The sequence below is a fragment of the Xenopus laevis genome, chromosome 4S (assembly GCF_017654675.1).
Source record: "Xenopus laevis strain J_2021 chromosome 4S, Xenopus_laevis_v10.1, whole genome shotgun sequence".
Classification (NCBI taxonomy): domain Eukaryota; kingdom Metazoa; phylum Chordata; class Amphibia; order Anura; family Pipidae; genus Xenopus; species Xenopus laevis.
Window position 1 is genome coordinate 93130027 of NC_054378.1, and position 19713 is coordinate 93149739.

The window sequence follows — 19713 nt, forward strand, 5'->3', positions numbered from 1 at the left end:
CCTTTTGATCTGCCTAGGAATGGATGACATTCATATTTATCTCCTGTTAAACAGTGGTTACATTTACTAGTGAGAAGTTATTGTTGAAATAGCTGAAATGCAGGTTAATTGCAAAATATTTATCAAAGTCTAATTTGTGAGCAAACAGAAATTTGCCAGAACACACAGCTCATGCCAGTCACTGGAAGAATTAATTAACCAATATTTTAATAGACAGACAGGATTTCTCTCATTAACCACAGAATGAACTAAAGCACAGGGTCAGTGGAAGAAGAATTCCTCTAGGGAAATACATTGTGGAAAAAAAAAAACAGTACAGAGAAAACAGACCAAAGGATTCCCCTGGGAAAGACCATTGTAATGTTGCTAAATAGGTCAGACTCCCAGCAGTCAGGGTCAGCCTGGTTCAGATGCTATACGCACCACGCTCACTTGTAGCAAACCATTGCATTACATGAGGGCCACTGGAGAAACTGCCTTCAGAACTGGACATGCACAACAAAAAGTTGTGCATTTTCCTGCAGCTTTACTTTGCCAATATCTCAACTGCATATAAATAACTTCTCAGATATTGTTCTATAGTGTTTTATTTAATAATAAAACTCACTCTAATAGCTCACTCTACTTGAATATGAGCCCCAAATCAGACTCAATACATTGAAAGATCAGACTTCCAGACAATGTATAAGAGAAGACGGCATTGCATTGCGGTTAGCCGACACACTTTTCTCCTTAGAAAATAAATTGTGGTGCTTCTGGGGAAATGGCTCTCAAATACAGGGTGTTGTTTTTATTATTATATAGTAAAGGGAAAAAAGTATCGCATTATTTATTCAAAATGTACTCTATGGGAAATGGCCTTACTGTAATTCAGAGCTTTATGGATACGGGATTCCATATCTGTCCCCATAACGTATTCTAGGCATTTTTAGGATGCATGCAACAGAAAAGTTTCCTAACAATATGGGAAAACCCTCTCTCAGTGCCTCATCAAATTTGAAAATTATTTTTTCCGTGCAAAAATGTATTTAAAATTAATTATACACTTAATTTTATTCACTATTTCTGGTTGTAGGATGACATTTTTTGACAATACACACCATTGATACCTTTATGTCAATCCAAACTCAACACCTTCATCTAAACCCATCTTGAAATCCTAATGAGTTTAGGTAACATAGGCCATCATGTTGGCTTGCATTGGTTTTAAAGTGTAAACCTGAATATCATTACAATACTATCCAACACTACTGCCCAGCAGGTCTAAAACCACAACATCACAAAACTGCCCCCTACCAAAACATTATGTGGACAAAAGAAAAAGATAAGAAAAGTAGGTTATGCTGGGGACAGTAAAACTCAGAATTAATATTGCCCTACATTCAGCTTTTCAGTTGTTGTTGAAGAAAAACCTCAGACTGCCCACCTCCAGACAAAAGCTGTTATGGTGGCCCCAGGGCTTATACTTTAGCAACTGAATGTCCACTGATGCAACTAAATCATACTTTAAATAAATAATGGGGCGGCACAGTGTTTGTTTGGCATTAAAATGCCACTAGAGTTATCTATAGCATAATGTCATAGACATATCTTAAAATGCAATGACACAAGATATTTTCAGAAATTAAAAATATTGTGTTGAAGTACATCCAAGTATTTATTTTTAATTAGAAAGTTTAAGTTTTGGTAGCATTATAATGATTATAGAATATTTTTTGATACAGGGGCTGATGTATAGATCCAAGAAAACAGACCACATTACCTTTTCCCAAGAACATGTCCCATTCACTGAATTGGAATTAATTATAAGATACAATACTGCAATTTAAAACACAGCATAAGGGTGCTAAGGAACCAGTGCCCTACCTTTTTAACATATGGGCTTCATAGACTCTGCTCTCCTGGATGTTGTTACAACTGCTCTTGGACTGAGGAATGGAATTGTGCTCAGAGAGCATAGTGGATGCTGCTGTGGTGATTATAGCAATCCCATCTCTAACCCGAGCAGGCAGATCATAGTCCCACTCATCATAAGATACTGATATGAGTCCGGTGGGGAACTCATCTGGCACAGTATCAGTATCTCCTGCGACAAGACTTGGTACAATCCACGTGAAGCCGTAACCCGTCAACCCCACAGAATGCGCCACTTCAAAAATATATGTTGCTTCTTCCTTTGTGCAGTAAAGCAAGATGACGGGACTCTGAAGCTTCTTCAACTGGTTTTGGATTTTCGAATCAATATCATCTAAAGACATGTCCAGATGGATAACCTCTTCCAGCTCCCACCCCACAAAGCTGTTTTCAATGGTACTTCGTACCTTGTTCTCAAAGTCCTGGTATCCTGGGAAATATGTGGTAACTATACTGAAGATGTACCAATCGTATTCTTCCATGATATTCAGCATGACCGAGGCCTGCTGCTCGATTGAGGGTCCAAACTGAAAGAACATGGATGCTTCCTCCTGCAACCATAATACATGATTCATTATTAATAAATAATAATACTGTAATTATTCTTAAACTGTAATAATGATTACTGTATATAGAAGAATGACACATTATAAGAACTGTATAGAAGGAGCAATAAATACATTTTAAAAAAAAGCCCTAAAAGTATAAAATCTGAGACATATTCTGACTTTTATCAATATTTATATTCATAGTATCATGTTCCTTTTCAAGGATTAGGCTGCATGTGGCATCACCAATCACCATAGTTTATGGAGGGGCTGTGAAAAGCATCTATAGAAAAATAGAAAGTACAAATACACAATCCAAGAAGTTACTAACCATTCATTTCAAGTAGAGGCTACAGACTTGAGTGCCCCCAGCTACTAAGAGCAACTCCCAGGATCTACGCAGTCAATATTTAAATGAGAATCTGAAACCCCTCCAGTCACTGCTTCAGCAGTCAGTTGGGATATCAGATAATACTGCACTGTTATTCCTTTGATAATGAGATTACACAGGGGTGGGAGACATCAATCAGCAAAGAATCTTTTGCCTGCCTCCTGTGTACATTAATTTAATACAAATGCAAAGAATATTTCTGGATTCTTTTTTATATATCAAAATATATTGTTGCTAGGTAAGTGATGAAGATTGGTTTTGCTAATCTCTCAGATGATTAAGAATTCAACATGCTAGGGGGAAACCATATTTCTTTTCTACTTATATCACAACTAGCGTATCTGAATCTCCTAGCTGCTGAAATTACTTAAGGAAAAGCAATATTGGAGCACATATTACTAGACTTATACCTAGGTCTCCATAATTTGATTTTACGTGAAATATATCATTTAGACATCAATGGGCTCATTTACTAGCTATCAGCCAAGGTTATTAAGCAATAATGTGTGCCAATAGCATCAGCAAGGATATTGCAGGCCAGCAATAGCAACATCACTCATAACTGCATCACAGTGACATCTCTGAGGAGGAGGCAAGTCTTCAGGCAGTTCCCAGACCTGAGAACCAAAACCATGCTTTCAAAATTTGTAATCCCATTCTTTACTTATATTTTTATATACCTGTAAATTATCTAGCAACTCACATAGAAGAAACGTGAATCGTGAAAATGAAAATTTAATAAAAGCTTCAGCATACTGAAATAAGAAACTTTCTAAAAACAATCAATTGAAAATTCTGCATCGTTTCTGGAATAATCAAGTTTATCTTCACTATCCCTCTCTCAGCATCTGTTTCTCTTCATTCTGTCTTCATGCAAGAGTTGGGTGTCAGATAATCATTGACATTTAGATCCAATATATCTTATACGGGGGCTTCTTTTGCCTAGAAGATGTATTCGAGCTCACTCTATTAAAATCACCAACCATTATGTCTCTCTACATGCAGGATTTGTGCAAAAGGCAGTTATTTTGTTAGATTTTGTTTGTACTGGAATCAGTTGCTTCATTGGAAAGCTATTGCAGTTGTAAGAAAGCACATGTAGGTTATGTCACTTGCAGTACTACCTATCAGTTATAGATAGAATTGACACAAATAACATATATATGAAGAACTGCCCAGTTGCAACTGATGAAAGACATCTAAAAGTCAAGCACAAAAGTCACAACCATGTACAGAGCTTTCCGGATCCTTATTATGGCAACTGACGAGGACATTTTTTTGGCAACTGTATTTGTTTAGTGTGTTAGTCTATTTGTTGCTCAGTATAAACACACACACCTACTCATTCTGAGGTTGTTGCTCAGTACATAGATACTGTGATTAGTTCAAAATATCATTCTCTTGCCTGAACCTACTGATTTGTCAGTTTTCCATCTGATCACAAAACCACAGAGAGAAAATTAGGGTCTGCCTGAGGTGAGAATAGACTGTCTAACCTTGTGTGAACTCATCACAGTAGAAGTTACTGTTTTATACCAGAGTGACCTCCTTCTTCTGCTTATTTTGTACATTACACCTACAATGAGAAGCTAAACCTTGTCTTAAGGGCATTTAGACACTTGCTTTCTTGTGCAGAGTTGCATCAGGCCAGAATTTAAGGATGTCTCTCCTTAAGCATTAGTAAGATAATCAGCTAATTGGTGACTGACTGATCCACTTGTGCTCAAGCAGCTCTAAAATCTGGCCTGGAGCAGCCCTTGAGGTGTGCATTTTATTTAATACATTTCTTCTTGCCAAATAAGATTACTGTAAGGAGACAATGAGTAATAACACAACATCAATGAACACAGGAGCACAATAACAACTGGGGAAACAGCCCTCACACGTTATGAAGTGGCACAGAGACAAACAGGTCATACAGCAAGACACGTGACATATAGCAGGCTTATACTATCAATAGCAAGAAAGACGGAGAGCTTCCAAATAAAATCTTAACAGGGTGCATCAAGGGAATATGACATGAACCCAGCACTCCAGCTGAAACAGCTAAACTGGTCCACAAAATGTCATTACTTTAAGGGCTCTTACACACGGCCGTTCCGACCTGCGCTCCCCTGCGTTCTGTTTGTTGCCGTTCAGCCGCAGGGGAGCGCAGGAATAGACGCAAGTAATGATTTGAAATGGGGCTGTACTCACTCAGGCGCGTGTAGGCGCCGAACGCAGGAAAAATGCAGCGTCTATTCCTGCGCTCCCCTGCGGCTGAACGCCAACAAACGGAACGCAGGGGAGCGCAGGTCGGAACGGCCGTGTGTAAGAGCCCTAATACTACAGTTGCCTTTTCATTTTAACACCCAGTCCCAATCTACTGTTCATTCTTTATCACCTGCTTGCTACCATATCAATAATCAAACTAGCAATGCCATAAAACACTCATTTCCAAAGTTGATAACAAAACGTCCCTTCTTCCATTTTCAATAGATGTTTTCTTGTCATGTTTCACATCCTAGGAGTAATAAACTACAAATTCAGTCTTTTCCATTATTATATGACATTTTTCTAAATGTATTTAAATGCACAAAAATAATTTTCATATTTTAAAAATACATTTCTACTTTACATTTAAGACACGTCTTTTGCAAAATGTTCTCAGTGGACTCAGCTTAGCTTTTGCACCTATAAAAACTTTAAAAGTCTCAAATACTGCCAAGCAAAAGAGCTGTTTATACGTTGTCCTCTTCAAGACCTGCGTAGAGCTATTATCACAGCTGGCCATAGCTTGCGCCATCCACTCTACATTCTTTCCAACACAGCAAGGTCCTTATGACAGGTTCCCACAGAGTAAGTGTCAGGACAGTAAAAAGTCTCTTAACAAAAAAATCTGCTTTTATTTCAGCTGGCAGCAAACAGGTACAAAATAAAGGCAGTTTTTCTTTCTAAACAACAAAAATAGCTTTCAGCAGCAGTATCAGTTCAATAACAACAAAAAAAACCAGCAGAATTACAGACCTTTCCACGAGAGTCTGCAGTGAGTGTCTGTGTGTGTGTGTGTACAGGTACATAGGATGCTTAATGTCAGGATCCCAGATCCCCTCTGGGCGTCTCAGAGAGATTCTCAAGAGACTGACAGCCTGGGTTTTAAGGACTACTGATTAGCCACCTGAGACTAATGAAACCCAGCTGGTCAGCCTGTAGCACCTCACTCTGCTACAATCCTGTTTTTAACTTTAGGGTAGGACTTCATGGATGATTTTGGAGCGATCAGACGAGCTGTGCAAAAATGCAAGTGTCAAATCGGATGCGACGGAAATATGGTAAGTGAATGCATTGTCGGATGGTGTCGCATCGTTGATCCGACATGACTGACGGATGGAGCGTGCAGCGTCTGCATCTGAGGTCAGGGTTGGACTGGGGGGCTTGGGGCCAACCAGGGCTACTGCCTGAGGGCCCCCTGCTGCTCTGGCACGCCGCATTTCTGAGTATGCACGCGGCGCTGGGCCTGTGCGTGCGCACGCACGCTGTGCCGGGTTTGTGCGCATGCGTAGCCTCATTTCTGCACACACACTAAATTTTTGTTCTTTTCGCACCGGCATTGAGAAACGGCGGGACCCACAAGAGCCCGGGGCCCACCGTCCGATGTGACGCCTGCGTTTTTGTGCAGCGCGTCGGATCGAGTGGAAATCATCCGTGAAGTCCTACCCTTAATCATTTTCAATCAGTGTTTACACAGGAAGAACACACACATTTCTTGCACATGGAGATTTGCATGGAATTAAAATCTACATTTTTTTCATGGCAAAGGTTATATCTCCTTAGACATCATAATACATCTTACACATATCTAATTATCCAGCCCTGAGCTATACCAACCCTGCTATCAGCTTCCTACCCAACATACTATAGTATTCCATCTAAACTTTGAAAAAACAGATCACTTCCTTTCTCCAGGCCAATTTACACAAAAGTCTTCTGTACTAGTTTGCTACTAGGGATGTAGCGAACGTCGGAAAAAATGTTCGCGAACATGTTCGCGAACTTCCGGATAAAAATGCGAACGGTTCGCGAACGTCGCGAACCCCATAGACTTCAATGGGAAGGCGAATTTTAAAAGCTAGAAAAGACATTTCTGGCCAGAAAAATGATTTTAAAGTTGTTTAAAGGGTGCAACAACCTGGACAGTGGCATGCCAGAGGGGGATCAAGGGCAAAAATGTTTCTAAAAAATACATTGTTGACACAGCGCTGCGTTTTGTGCTGTAAAGGGCAGAAATCACACTACGTCACTCAGGTGATGTTTCTGGACACGGAATGTGAAAAAGCTCACACAGCTAGGTGGCACTTGGTTAAAGACTGGGCAAACAATGCCTGCAAGGGCAACGTATACAGTAGTGGATACGGAATATATTATTGCTGCTGTAAAAACATCACTCAGGTGATGTTTACGGACACTGAATTATTATTGTTATTATTTAGACAGAATGTGAAAAAGCTCACACAGCTAGGTGGCACTTGCATACCTCCCAACTGTCCCTCTTTTGACCACTCAACCCCCTGTCCCTCTTTTGTACTGGAAAGTCCCTCTTTTCTCTGCACTGAACAGCCAGAAAAAAACCAGTTTCTAACTTAATTAGCTTTTGGCAGAGAGCTCAGAACAGCTAACAGGTGCAAATAAGATACTTTGTAACAATTTTTATGAATGATACCGTCAAGTGAGCAAATAATAGTTTTTAATTACTAGTTGCTTGTCACCTCCAGGATGTTCGTCCTGTTGGTGGCAATATTTCTGTAGTGGTGTGTTTAGCAGTCACCGTGCTTGTGCGCACGTGCACGGTCAGGCAGAGGTAATTCAATGTACAGTGAAGTGAACCAAAAAACACTGATTCTGCAGTGTGGGCCCAGTTTTGGTCTACTTTATTGATCACCTGCGGTGACCATAAAAGATGCGATTTTGCCACTGTTGCAGAACCCTGAAAAATTAGGCATGTGTACTTTCCTGAAAAATTATGTTTTTTTTGTCGCAGCCACTAAAGCACAGATGCCAGAAAAAATATGCCATATAAATGCTGAAAATAGTCTTTTTTTTTGTCGCAGCCACTGAAGCACAGAGGCCAGAAAAAATATGCCATATAAATGCTGAAAATAGTCATTTTTTTTGTCGCAGCCACTGAAGCGCAGAGGCCAGAAAAAATATGCCATATAAATGCTAAAAATAGTCATTTTTTTTGTCGCAGCCACTGAAGCACAGAGGCCAGAAAAAATATGCCATATAAATGCTGAAAATAGTCATTTTTTTGTCGCAGCCACTGAAGCACAGAGGCCAGAAAAAATATGCCATATAAATGCTAAAAATAGTCATTTTTTTTGTCGCAGCCACTGAAGCACAGAGGCCAGAAAAAATATGCCATATAAATGCTGAAAATAGTCATTTTTTTTGTCGCAGCCACTGAAGCACAGAGGCCAGAAAAAATATGCCATATAAATGCTGAAAATAGTCATTTTTTTTGTCGCAGCCACTGAAGCACAGAGGCCAGAAAAAATATGCCATATAAATGCTGAAAATAGTCATTTTTTTTGTCGCAGCCACTGAAGCACAGAGGCCAGAAAAAATATGCCATATAAATGCTAAAAATAGTAATTTTTTTTGTCGCAGCCACTGAAGCACAGAGGCCACAAAAAATATGCCATATAAATGCTGAAAATAGTCATTTTTTTTGTCGCAGCCACTGAAGCACAGAGGCCAGAAAAAAATATGAAATATAAATGCTGAAAATAGTCATTTTTTTTGTCGCAGCCACTGAAGCACAGAGGCCAGAAAAAATATGCCATATAAATGCTAAAAATAGTCATTTTTTTTGTCGCAGCCACTGAAGCACAGAGGCCAGAAAAAATATGCCATATAAATGCTGAAAATAGTAATTTTTTTGGTTGCAGCCACTGAAGCACAGAGGCCAGAAAAACTCAGGATTTACCTGTCCAAAAAGTTTTGATTCAAATGAAACCAAACCAGTAGGGTTTGCACCCTAGTTTGTAACGGTGGCGGAGGAAGGAGGACGCTAAAGGACAGCTGTGTGTGGAGTCATGCGGCGTGCAGAGAAGGACAGCTGCATGGGGAGTCAGAACAAGTCTTCCGGCGTGCAGTAACCCTCCGAGATCCATGCCTCGTTCATTTTAATAAAGGTCAGGTAATCCACACTTTTGTGACCTAGGCGAGTTCTCTTGTCAGTTACAATCCCTCCTGCTGCACTGAAGGTCCTTTCTGAGAGGACACTTGAGGCGGGGCAAGACAAGAGGTTCATGGCAAATTGTGACAGCTCTGGCCACAGATCAAGCCTGCGCACCCAGTAGTCCAGGGGTTCATCGCTCCTCAGAGTCTCGATATCTGCAGTTAATGCCAGGTAGTCCGCTACCTGCCGGTCGAGGCGTTCTTTGAGGGTGGATCCCGAAGGGTTCTGGCGCTGCCTTGGACTGAAAAACATTTGCATGTCTGACGTTACAGAGTGGCCAAAGTGCATTGTCCTTGCAGGTGCGCTCGTGGCAGGATTACTGGCACCTCTGCCCCTGGAATGTTGATGAGTTCCTGAAGTGACATCACCCTTAAAAGCATTGTACAACATGTTTTGCAGGCTGGTTTGTAAATGCAGCATCCTTTCGGACTTGTGGTACGTTGGTAACATTTCTGCCACTTTATGCTTGTACCGAGGGTCTAGTAGCGTTGCGACCCAGTACAGGTCCTTCTCCTTAAGCCTCTTGATACGGGGGTCCTTCAACAGGCATGACAGCATGAAAGACCCCATTCTCACAAGGTTGGATGCAGAGGTATCCATTTCCGCTTCCTCGTTATCAAGGACTACATCATCTACGGTCTCCTCCCCCCAGCCACGTACAAGACCAGGGGTCCCCAAACGGTCACCACAAGCCCCCTGGAAAGCCTGCTCCTGTTGGTCCTCCTCCTCCACAAAGCCACCTTCCTCCTCTGACTCCACTTCTGACACATCTCCCTGCGTTGCAGCAGGTGCCTGGGCTCGTTCTGGTGATTCCGACCAGAAATCGTGCGCTTCCTGCTCCTCGTCACGCTGGTCTACAGCCTCATCTGTCACTCGTCGCACGGCACGCTCCAGGAAGAAAGCAAAGGGTATTAGGTCGCTGATGGTGCCTTCGGTGCGACTGACCATGTTTGTAACCTCTTCAAAAGGGCGCATGAGCCTGCAGGCATCGCGCATAAGCACCCAGTAACGGGGGAAAAAAATCCCCAGCTCTGCAGATCCAGTCCTACCACCCAGTTCAAACAGGTATTCATTGACGGCTCTTTGTTGTTGCAGCAGACGTTCAAACATGAGGAGCGTTGAATTCCAGCGAGTCTGGCTGTCGCAAATTAAACGCCTGACTGGCATGTTGTACCGCTGCTGAATGTCAGCAAGGCGTGCCATGGCTGTGTAGGAACGTCTGAAATGGGCCGACACCTTCCTGGACTGCCTGAGAATGTCCTGGAATCCTGGGTACTTCGAGATAAAACGTTGGACTATTAAATTCAGAACATGTGCCATGCAGGGCACATGTGTTAAATTGCCCAGTCTCAGTGCTGCCAACAGATTGCTTCCGTTGTCACACACCACTTTTCCGATCTTCAGTTGGTGTGGGGTCAGCCACCGATCGGCCTGTGACTGCAGAGATGACAGGAGTACAGATCCGGTATGGTTTCTGCTTTCCAGGCACGTCATCCCCAAGACAGCATGACAACGGCGTACCTGGCATGTCGAATAGCCTAGGGGGAGCTGGGGGTGCACAGGTGTGGAGGAGGAGGACCCAGCAGCAGAGGAGGCGGAAGCAGAGGAAGAAGACGAGGTAGAGAGCGAAGGAGGAGTAGAGGTGGTGGCAGAACCGCGTGCAATCCGTGGCGGTGACACCAACTCCACTGTTGTTGTTGAGCCACGCATTCCCTGCTTCCCAGCCATAACCAAATTCACCCAGTGGGCAGTGTAGGTGACATACCTGCCCTGACCATGCTTGGAGGACCATGCGTCAGTAGTCATATGGACCTTTGCCCCAACACTAAGTGACAGAGATGCGGTGACTTGGCTCTGCACATGGTGGTACAGGTGTGGTATTCCCTTCTTTGAAAAAAAATTGCGGCTGGGTACCTTCCACTGCGGTGTCCCAATTGCTACAAATTTGCGGAAGGCCTCAGAGTCCACCAGCTGGTATGGTAAAAGCTGGCGGGCTAAGAGTGCAGACAAGCCAGCTGTCAGACGCCGGGCAAGGGGGTGACTCGCAGACATTAGCTTCTTACGCTCAAACATGGCCCTCACAGAAACTTGGCTGGGGGCAGATGACTGGGAACTGGTGGTCAAGGTGGAAGGCGGAGTGGAGGGTGGTTCAGACGGGTCAAGGACAGCAGAGGTAGAGCAGTAAGATGCTGGACCAGAAGGAGGGTGGCTTTTAGTTTGTCTGCTGCCTTTGAGGTGTTGCTCCCATAGTGCTTTGTGCTTGCCGTTCATGTGCCTTTGCATAGAAGTTGTACCTATGTGGGTGTTGGGCTTCCCAAGACTCAGTTTCTGACTGCACTCATTGCAAATTACAACGCTTTTGTCAGAGGCACACACATTAAAAAAATCCCACACTGCTGACCTATTTGAAGCTGGCAATCTGGCGGTAACAGTAGAAGTTGGCGGCAATGGCGGGTGCGTTGGCCGGCTGACCACAGGTGGCGATACATGTTGTTGCCCTACTGTTCCCTGCGAGCTGTCCTCCCTGCTTCTTCTAAGTCTTATTCTCCTCCTGCCTCTCTGACTCTCCGTCTCTCCATCTGAACTATCCTCCTCTTGCTCTCTTCTACTGGGCACCCACAAAACATCAATCTCCTCATCATCATTCTCCTCAGATGCATCAATTTCTTCTAACAGCTCACAGAAGGAAGCAGCAGCGGGGACCTCCTCATCACTCATTATGTCCATCTCTGTTGTGTTGTCTGCCAGAATTATATCTGGTGTAACGTCCTCATCTCCTTCATCTTCTTCTGCCAATAATGGTTGCGCATCACTCAGTTCAAAAAACTCATGTGTAAATAACTCCTCTGACTCCAGTGAAGAAGGGGCGCCGGTGGTGGAGGAAGTGTTACGTGGGGTGCCCATAGCAGAGGAGGATGAGGATGTTGTGGTAAAGTTAGAAACGGTAGAGGATGGGGTGTGCTGTGTAAGCCAGTCAACTACCTCTTCAGCATTTTGGGAGTTCAGGGTAATTGCCTTTGTAAAACTGGGCAATTTCCTAGGGCCACAGGATAGCATAGTAGCCCTAGTGCCTCTGCGTGGCGGCCTGCCTTTGCCTGGCATTTTTTTTAAAACAACAACAACTCAGGTGGTGTTTCTGGAGACGGTATTATTATTGATATTTAGACAGAATGTGAACAAGCTCACACAGCTAGGTGGCAGTTGTTTGAAGAACACACTGGGCAAACAATGCCTGCAAGGTAAACGTATACACTACAGCAGTGGATACGGAATATATTATTGCTGCTTGAAAAACGTCACTCAGGTGGTGTTTCTGGAGACGGTATTATTATTGATATTTAGACAGAATGTGAACAAGCTCACACAGCTAGGTGGCAGTTGTTTGAAGAACACACTGGGCAAACAATGCCTGCAAGGTCAACGTATACACTACAGCAGTGGATACGGAATATATTATTGCTGCTTGAAAAACGTCACTCAGGTGGTGTTTCTGGAGACGGTATTATTATTGATATTTAGACAGAATGTGAACAAGCTCACACAGCTAGGTGGCAGTTGTTTGAAGAACACACTGGGCAAACAATGCCTGCAAGGTCAACGTATACACTACAGCAGTGGATACAGAATATATTATTGCTGCTTGAAAAACGTCACTCAGGTGGTGTTTCTGGAGACGGTATTATTATTGATATTTAGACAGAATGTGAACAAGCTTACACAGCTAGCTGGCAGTTGTTTGAAAATGAAGAACACACTGGGCAAACAAATTGAAACAATGCCTGCAAGGTCAACGTATACACTACAGCAGTGGATACGGAATATATTATTGCTGCTTGAAAAACGTCACTCAGGTGGTGTTTCTGGAGACGGTATTATTATTGATATTTAGACAGAATGTGAACAAGCTCACACAGCTAGCTGGCAGTTGTTTGAAGAACACACTGGGCAAATAATGCCTGCAAGTGCACTACTATTGGTGCACTACTATGAAGAACAGCAAACAGCACTGGACACGTTAAAGAACAGTGAGATAAGTAAAATAAAAAAATATATATATATATTAAAAAAAAAATTACTCTGGTTGGTGCTGAACTACTAGGAGCAGCACACCAGTCCCACTCCCCAACACAGCTAGACTAATAGCACTGGGCTCTTATAGTAGCAAAGTAAAAAAACAAAAAAGAAAATAAAAGCAGTCCTTACAAGGACTATTGGGTTACAGGCAGCAGTTAGCAGATGAGAGATCAGCAGCAGTGCCCACAGCAGCTACATACAGAGCACTGCAGTAGAAGGTAGATTACTAGCCAGCAAAGCTACCTAACCTAAAATGTCCCTCAAATCCCTGCAGAGTTCTGTCCCTACAATACAGAGCAGTATCAAGTAGATTACTAGCCAGCAAAGTTACTATCAACTGTCCCTCAAATCACTAACAGCTCTCTCCCTACACTAGCTCTTCCAAGCACACACAGGCAGAATGAAAAAACGCTGCAGGGCTTCAGTTTATATATGGAAGGGGAGTGGTCCAGGGGGTGTGGGGGTGGTCCAGGAGGGAGAGCTTCCTGATTGGCTGCAATGTATCTGCTGGTCTGGGGTGAGAGGGCAAAAATAAGCGCCAGCTAAGGCGAACCCAAATTGGCGAACGTCGCGCGACGTTCGCGAACATTCGGCGGACGCGAACACCCGATGTTCGCGCGAACTAGTTCGCGGGCGAACAGTCCGCGACATCCCTATTTGCTACCCAAATAATGTGTATAATATTAGATTTCCAAAAGGGAACTCCATCAGATACTTGTGGGAGGGGGAAAAGTCTCAGTCTCAAGTGCAACACAGCATTCATGACAAAAAGTCACTTTTTCTTCTTTTTCAGTTTGTATTTTCAACCCTATAGGCTCATGGTTAGCCGGGTGCAGGATAAAAGAGAGGTTTCACAGTAACAATCACTAGAGTGAAAAAGGAGAAGTCACATAAAGACACTAATGCTATAGACCAATCAGCTGACAAAGAGCAGTCATGAGCCATCAACTGTCACAGAGACAGAAAGCAGTTGTTTGAGTTGTTTGGCATTGCTTTCATCTGCTTCTTCTTCTTCTTCTCCTGAATCCAGAAAGCTTATGGCTTCTCAGCCCCCTCCCTACTTACTGCAACAACCTCTGTCTCTTAAATCCTGTAATCCTGTAACCTGCCTTGCTCTTGTCATAAACAAATTGTCAGACATGAAGAGAATAATCTGAGCTGATGTTGGCTTCCTATAGTAATACTGTTATTGCCACCTGTCACTACTACCAGTCTCACGGCCTCTGAGATGCTCCGTGCCAATGGACTACTTCTGAGAAAAAACTGAAAATGAGAAAATTGCATGACTGCATATTGCATGGTTTCAAATTTTATCCAATTTATCAGATGCCTAATTTGTGCCAGTGGCATACTTGTCCTTTCCTGACCTGATAAGCTATATAGTTTGCGAATATGTGCATTTTATTTTAGGGATTACTATACAAGTTAACAAATCAACATCATTTGTTCTTCTCTGCACACAGAGAAACTGGTTTGTTGCCTTTCTACCAATCAGTGTTGTAGGGAGACGAGAGTGGCCATTATAGGTGTCAACTCTTTTGACCAATGGAAAATGCTGCAAGTTTAATACAAGTCTAAACAATGTGGGAAGGTAATCGCTAATATTGATTGGAGTAGCGCTACTGTAAATACATTTAAGGTAGGCACGTTTTCTTTACCTTTTCTTTAGCCTACCCCTGGTCTGGACCCTCCCACCAGCACGTTCCCGCTCGCTCTTCTGTTTGTCCTCTCTTTCCCCACCACAAACTGAAATATCGGACTGCACTCATGCGCACTGGCAGGCGGGTGCCGGCAAGGGGTGAAGAGCCTGGCCGGAGGCCTTGGACACCCGCTGGCATGGCACGGGCCTGGTTATGAAAGACACTGTGGACTGTAGCATTTCAAGGCTTGATTTAGAATCATAAATTATCAGCTAACAATGCAGGAACATTTTTTAATTTAAAATACTAAAACATTATTTTGTTTATATACAGTATTACTTTAGAAAAGAAGTGAAATAGCATTAAACACAAATATGTGTGAGATATGAGGTATTTATCATGAAGAAAGTATAGAACATTTATGGCCTTATTGATCAAAATCCACATTTTTTGGACTATTTCAATGAAAAAAGTCTGACCAAAATAGAACTCACGATTGGACCTTATTTATTAATAATAATAATAAGTTCAAGTTCAATTAATAGTAAGTTCAATTCAATTGAATGGGGGACAGACATGAAAAAAACAAGCGAAAATCCGAATCTTAAGATTTTTTTCAGAGTTTTTTACCGAATCGTTCAGTTTTTCTGATTTTTGGCCAAAACGTTCAAAACTGAACACAGAAAATTCCAAAGGAACCTCTCCCATTGACTTGTATGCAACCTTGGCAGTTCTGAGATGGAGGATTTTTGGATTCGGATTTTTCCATCCTTGAGATATAATAAATCTTGAAATATTTGAGGGTTTTTTTCCCACTAAAAATTTGGATTTCATAGTCAAAAAAACCTTGAATTTTATGAGTTTTTTGCATTCGGACTTTAATAAATAACCCCCTTAAAGTCTACAAGTCAATGCGAACAGATGCATCTTTAGGACCTATACACTTTGTACCAAGTTCTGCAAGGCAGCAATTGTTGGAAAAAGTTGGAAAAAAATAAAACAGGGGGAACTCATTGCTTCAGTTGCAAATACCAATCCCGCCAAAAATTTTAGGTATATGGGCTGACAGTGTTAGTCTATTAAAAAATGAACTATTAGAATTACAGGGTATTCTATACATGATAGCAAATGTTTGTTCTACATACAACAAAGGAGCCAGTGTTACAGGGCTTATTCTCTAGCAGTACAGAATACTTTTCTGATAAATGTTGTCAGTGGCTGACACAGGAAATGGTACTCAAACTTTCAAGCAATGTAAATAAGAACAAGACTTAGGAGGCCAAATGTTATAGATCCATGAGGTCTTCAGTTTTACCCAGATTATTTCTGATGATCTCAGAGTGCAATACCTGTCATCCAGAATGGTTCCAAGGGAAAATGGAAAAAAGCTGATGTAATATTTAAAAATGGTTTTCTGTTTCAATCTGGCATTATAGGCCTGTAGGTTTGACATTTATACTAGGGAAATTATTTATTAAGAGATCCCATTGCACATACTTTTTTTGGAGAATGGCATTATAAATAGTAACTAGAATGTTTTATTGAGCTGTCTGTAGTTGAACTATTGATCAGGAAAAGCTACACTAAAAATGGCTTAGTAAAATAAAAAGAATGCATCACATAATCCATGGAAGGAAGAAAAAATACAAAGACATGCATTCCAAACCATTTTTTAATTGTGAAAGTGGTGCTTGCATGTTTTCAAGCCACTTTTTTGAGATTTTCCAAAAAATACCTTTTTGGAAAGGTAACACTGTTTACCAGGGCAGATGATCTACTGTAGAACTTTTAGAAGAACGATTTGATTGACTTATTTTCAGTCTATTTCCCCAAATGACCATACCTACACAAATGTGCCACACAAAGGCAGCTGTAGGTCTAAGTAGAGTGAGGCTGTACATCAGGCAACCAATCAAAGGGACATGTTTCTTAGATGTGGTTAAAATACAGTAGGATAACAAACATTGTATTGCTGCTCATTGCAATCCAGCTTGCCATCCAAGTATCAACAAATCAGCTACATTTGCCCCCCACACCCCTTCTATTTGCTTTTAAATATGTGTGCCATACAGTTTAAAGATCGAAGTCCTTAGGGAGGCACAATATATTTCTATAGAAAGATTCAATCTTGCTCTGGTTCTGCCTGTCCTCATCTATCAGGATCAGGTGGCTGAGATATACATGGGTGTATACAAGGCTAAATGACCTGCTCTCTCCCATCAAATAGCCAACCTGCTTACATGCACTTTATACTCTGATGCACCTTGTGAAGTGCTCCAATCTCATTAAAATGCTTTTCTGGCTCATAAGCGCTTACTGTAAGCATAATAGAAATGGCTGTGCAACATGTTCCAAAAAGGTTTATGTAATCCACTTCATCCACTGCTCCCAATTTTCACTTCGGAAAGCCTTGCTTTACTTTGCCCAACTACATCAGTCAGTCATTAATTTGCTCCGACGACACATATTCATCAAAATTAGAAAATTAGTCTCGGCAAATGAACTACGGCGTATTTTCACTAGCGAAAATTCAGCAGCGGGAAAGTTTCATAGCGAGTTCTTTAGAGATTTTCTCTAGTGTTACTGTCTTCCTGGGGAAACTTCATTACTATTCTTAAGCTTACGTCATTTTAAATATGGCGGTACATACAGGTGATATGTATGTCTTTATTAGTGTTGGTGAAATTGCTGGAAGCGGCCACTTATTATGAAAAAAGTCCAAGGAGGAAAACTAAAGACAAAAGATATATTCTATTATACTAAAAATTAGCCTACCCTAAAACAAATGTGGCATGAGCGTCAAATGGTTAAAAAAGTGTAAATAACATTTATTTAACATATTTTATAACATATTTTTATGACTTTTTTGAATACAGGATATGATGTCACTGACATAGTAATGTTGAGGATGTAGCTTCAACTTAACAATTAACTAGATAGAACCATTAGACTTTGATGAAAAGGGTAATGGATTGGAAAGTTTACACTTTGATAAATTTGCGGATTAACGATTGTTCATCTGAGTAAAAATATGCCTAAGCGAAAATTTGCCGAAAAGAAGTGAAAGATCTCTAGAGCTGCGGTTTTTCATTAGCAAGTTGTCTTCTTCGCCTTTTAGCAAATGTCATTGCGAATTGTTTGGCGAATGGTCACCAAAAAAAAAAAAACACAATTTGCCTTTAGTAAATGTGTCCCATAGTGTCTTCTTTGGAAGTTTCTCCATCTGGTAACTCAGGTAGGTGGCCACAAACTCCAGCAGGTGGCAGACAAGTAGCCTTTCAGAGTGGCCAGTAAAGGACAATGAATGTCATGTCCAACATTAAATGCAGCCCAAGAGCTTATATATGTATTCTTCCAGTTCTAGAGAAATATATTGTGCTGTTCCATGTACATGTCTAAAATTCAGGCACCTGACTAGCATGGCTAGTCCGTATATTAGATATGCACATCTATAAAACAGAAAGAATCTGGTTTCCTCTAGTTTCACACATACCAAGAGATTTGTGACCCTACAACCAAGAAATAAGAAAAAGTGTGAGAGACAAAAAGAAAGGCAGTAGAAACGTTAGTGCCCACTGCTCTTATTTTTTTCAGTGTCTATAGCACCCACCATGACTTTGCTGCTGATCATGCAAGCAAATATAATAAATCATAATGTTTAGGCAAATAAAGATCTGTTTAATAAGGTAAACACTTTAATATAATATTTATGTATTACATACAGTACATATAATAGTGCCTCGGTTTACGGGTGTGCTGGTCACAATCAATAGCAGATACTGTGCAGAAAAGATTACCAGTGCAGTCCCAGTAAAGGCTGCAGTTAAACCACCCATTCATATTATGAACAGCCCCTTTTATACAGTTGCAGTGAATGTTGATAAACCTGTGAAAGTTCTAAGTAGCTTGCCGCCTACTATTTCTTGTTAAACTGAAATGTTAGGCCTCCACCTAAAGCCATGACAAATTCCACATCTCAACCTTCTCCCTTCATGGCTTTGATGTGGGCAGTAAAGCAGATTGCATGCTGGGGCATTGAGAAGCCACCGGCTACTAGCATATGATTTGGGAGCAGTCACTACACAGGCCAGTTTTTACTGTGCCTCTTTTCAAAGTTGTCTCAGTAAATGGGAGGAGAACTAAGCACTACAAATAAGAGACACATACTGAACGGTTGTATCTAGCTGAAACCTAATAATTCAAGCTGTAAATTAAAAATAAACAAAAGACAAGTCTGCTCTAGATTCAAGTAATATACTCCATAAAGTGTCGGGTCTACACATTGCCACTTTGTCTTTTTAGTCTCGGGGAAAACAACATTTGCAAATAGGAGCTTAGCTACTCACTGCCTACATACGTTTATGTTAAGATAACAGAATATGCTAATAACAGAGGATAAGAGCAGGTGTCTAACAAGACAAACAGTGAGAGATCAGTTATCTTTCACCTCATTTCATTCATCACCCTATTGCCTGGAGTTGTCTTTGGCTCATTTAGCTATGAGAGTGAAAGGGATATGATAATTTATCCCAGACAGAGCAAAGAAACCCATGGAAGATTTAAAAGGCATTCATTCAGTATATGAAAACGTATAAAATAATAGCTAGTTGTTTTGTGATGTCAATAATCCTTTAAGCATTATGTGGATATATACAATGTATCACTGCTACACATAGGGTTGCCACCTGGCCGGTATTTTACTGGCCTGGTCGGTAAAAATAATGGTTGATCCCAATATTATTAATAGGGAAAAAAGATAAATATATAGGAAGGCTGGTATTTTTTTCCAGAAAAGGTGGCAATCCTAGTTACACATGGTACTCTCTGGAAGAGCTGCTTCTCTGAAAGTACAGGAGGTGCAAATTACTTAGCACTGAGATGTCTGATTACTTGGGGACACTGGGGGTGAAGGGTACTTGCCATGAA

At 41.4% G+C, this 19713-nt stretch overlaps 1 protein-coding gene across 4 annotated transcripts in view; it reads right to left on the reverse strand.

Annotated features, from left to right (window-relative positions):
* Positions 1-19713, reverse strand: part of nr2b (ionotropic glutamate receptor subunit NR2B) — a 280900-nt gene that overhangs the window by 82990 nt on the left and 178197 nt on the right. For 3 of the 4 annotated variants that reach the window (XM_041591111.1, XM_018259262.2, NM_001110721.1), the window contains 1 exon segment: positions 1867-2465. In XM_041591111.1, coding sequence (XP_041447045.1) covers positions 1867-2465 — 599 coding nt within the window. 4 annotated transcript variants of the gene reach the window in all.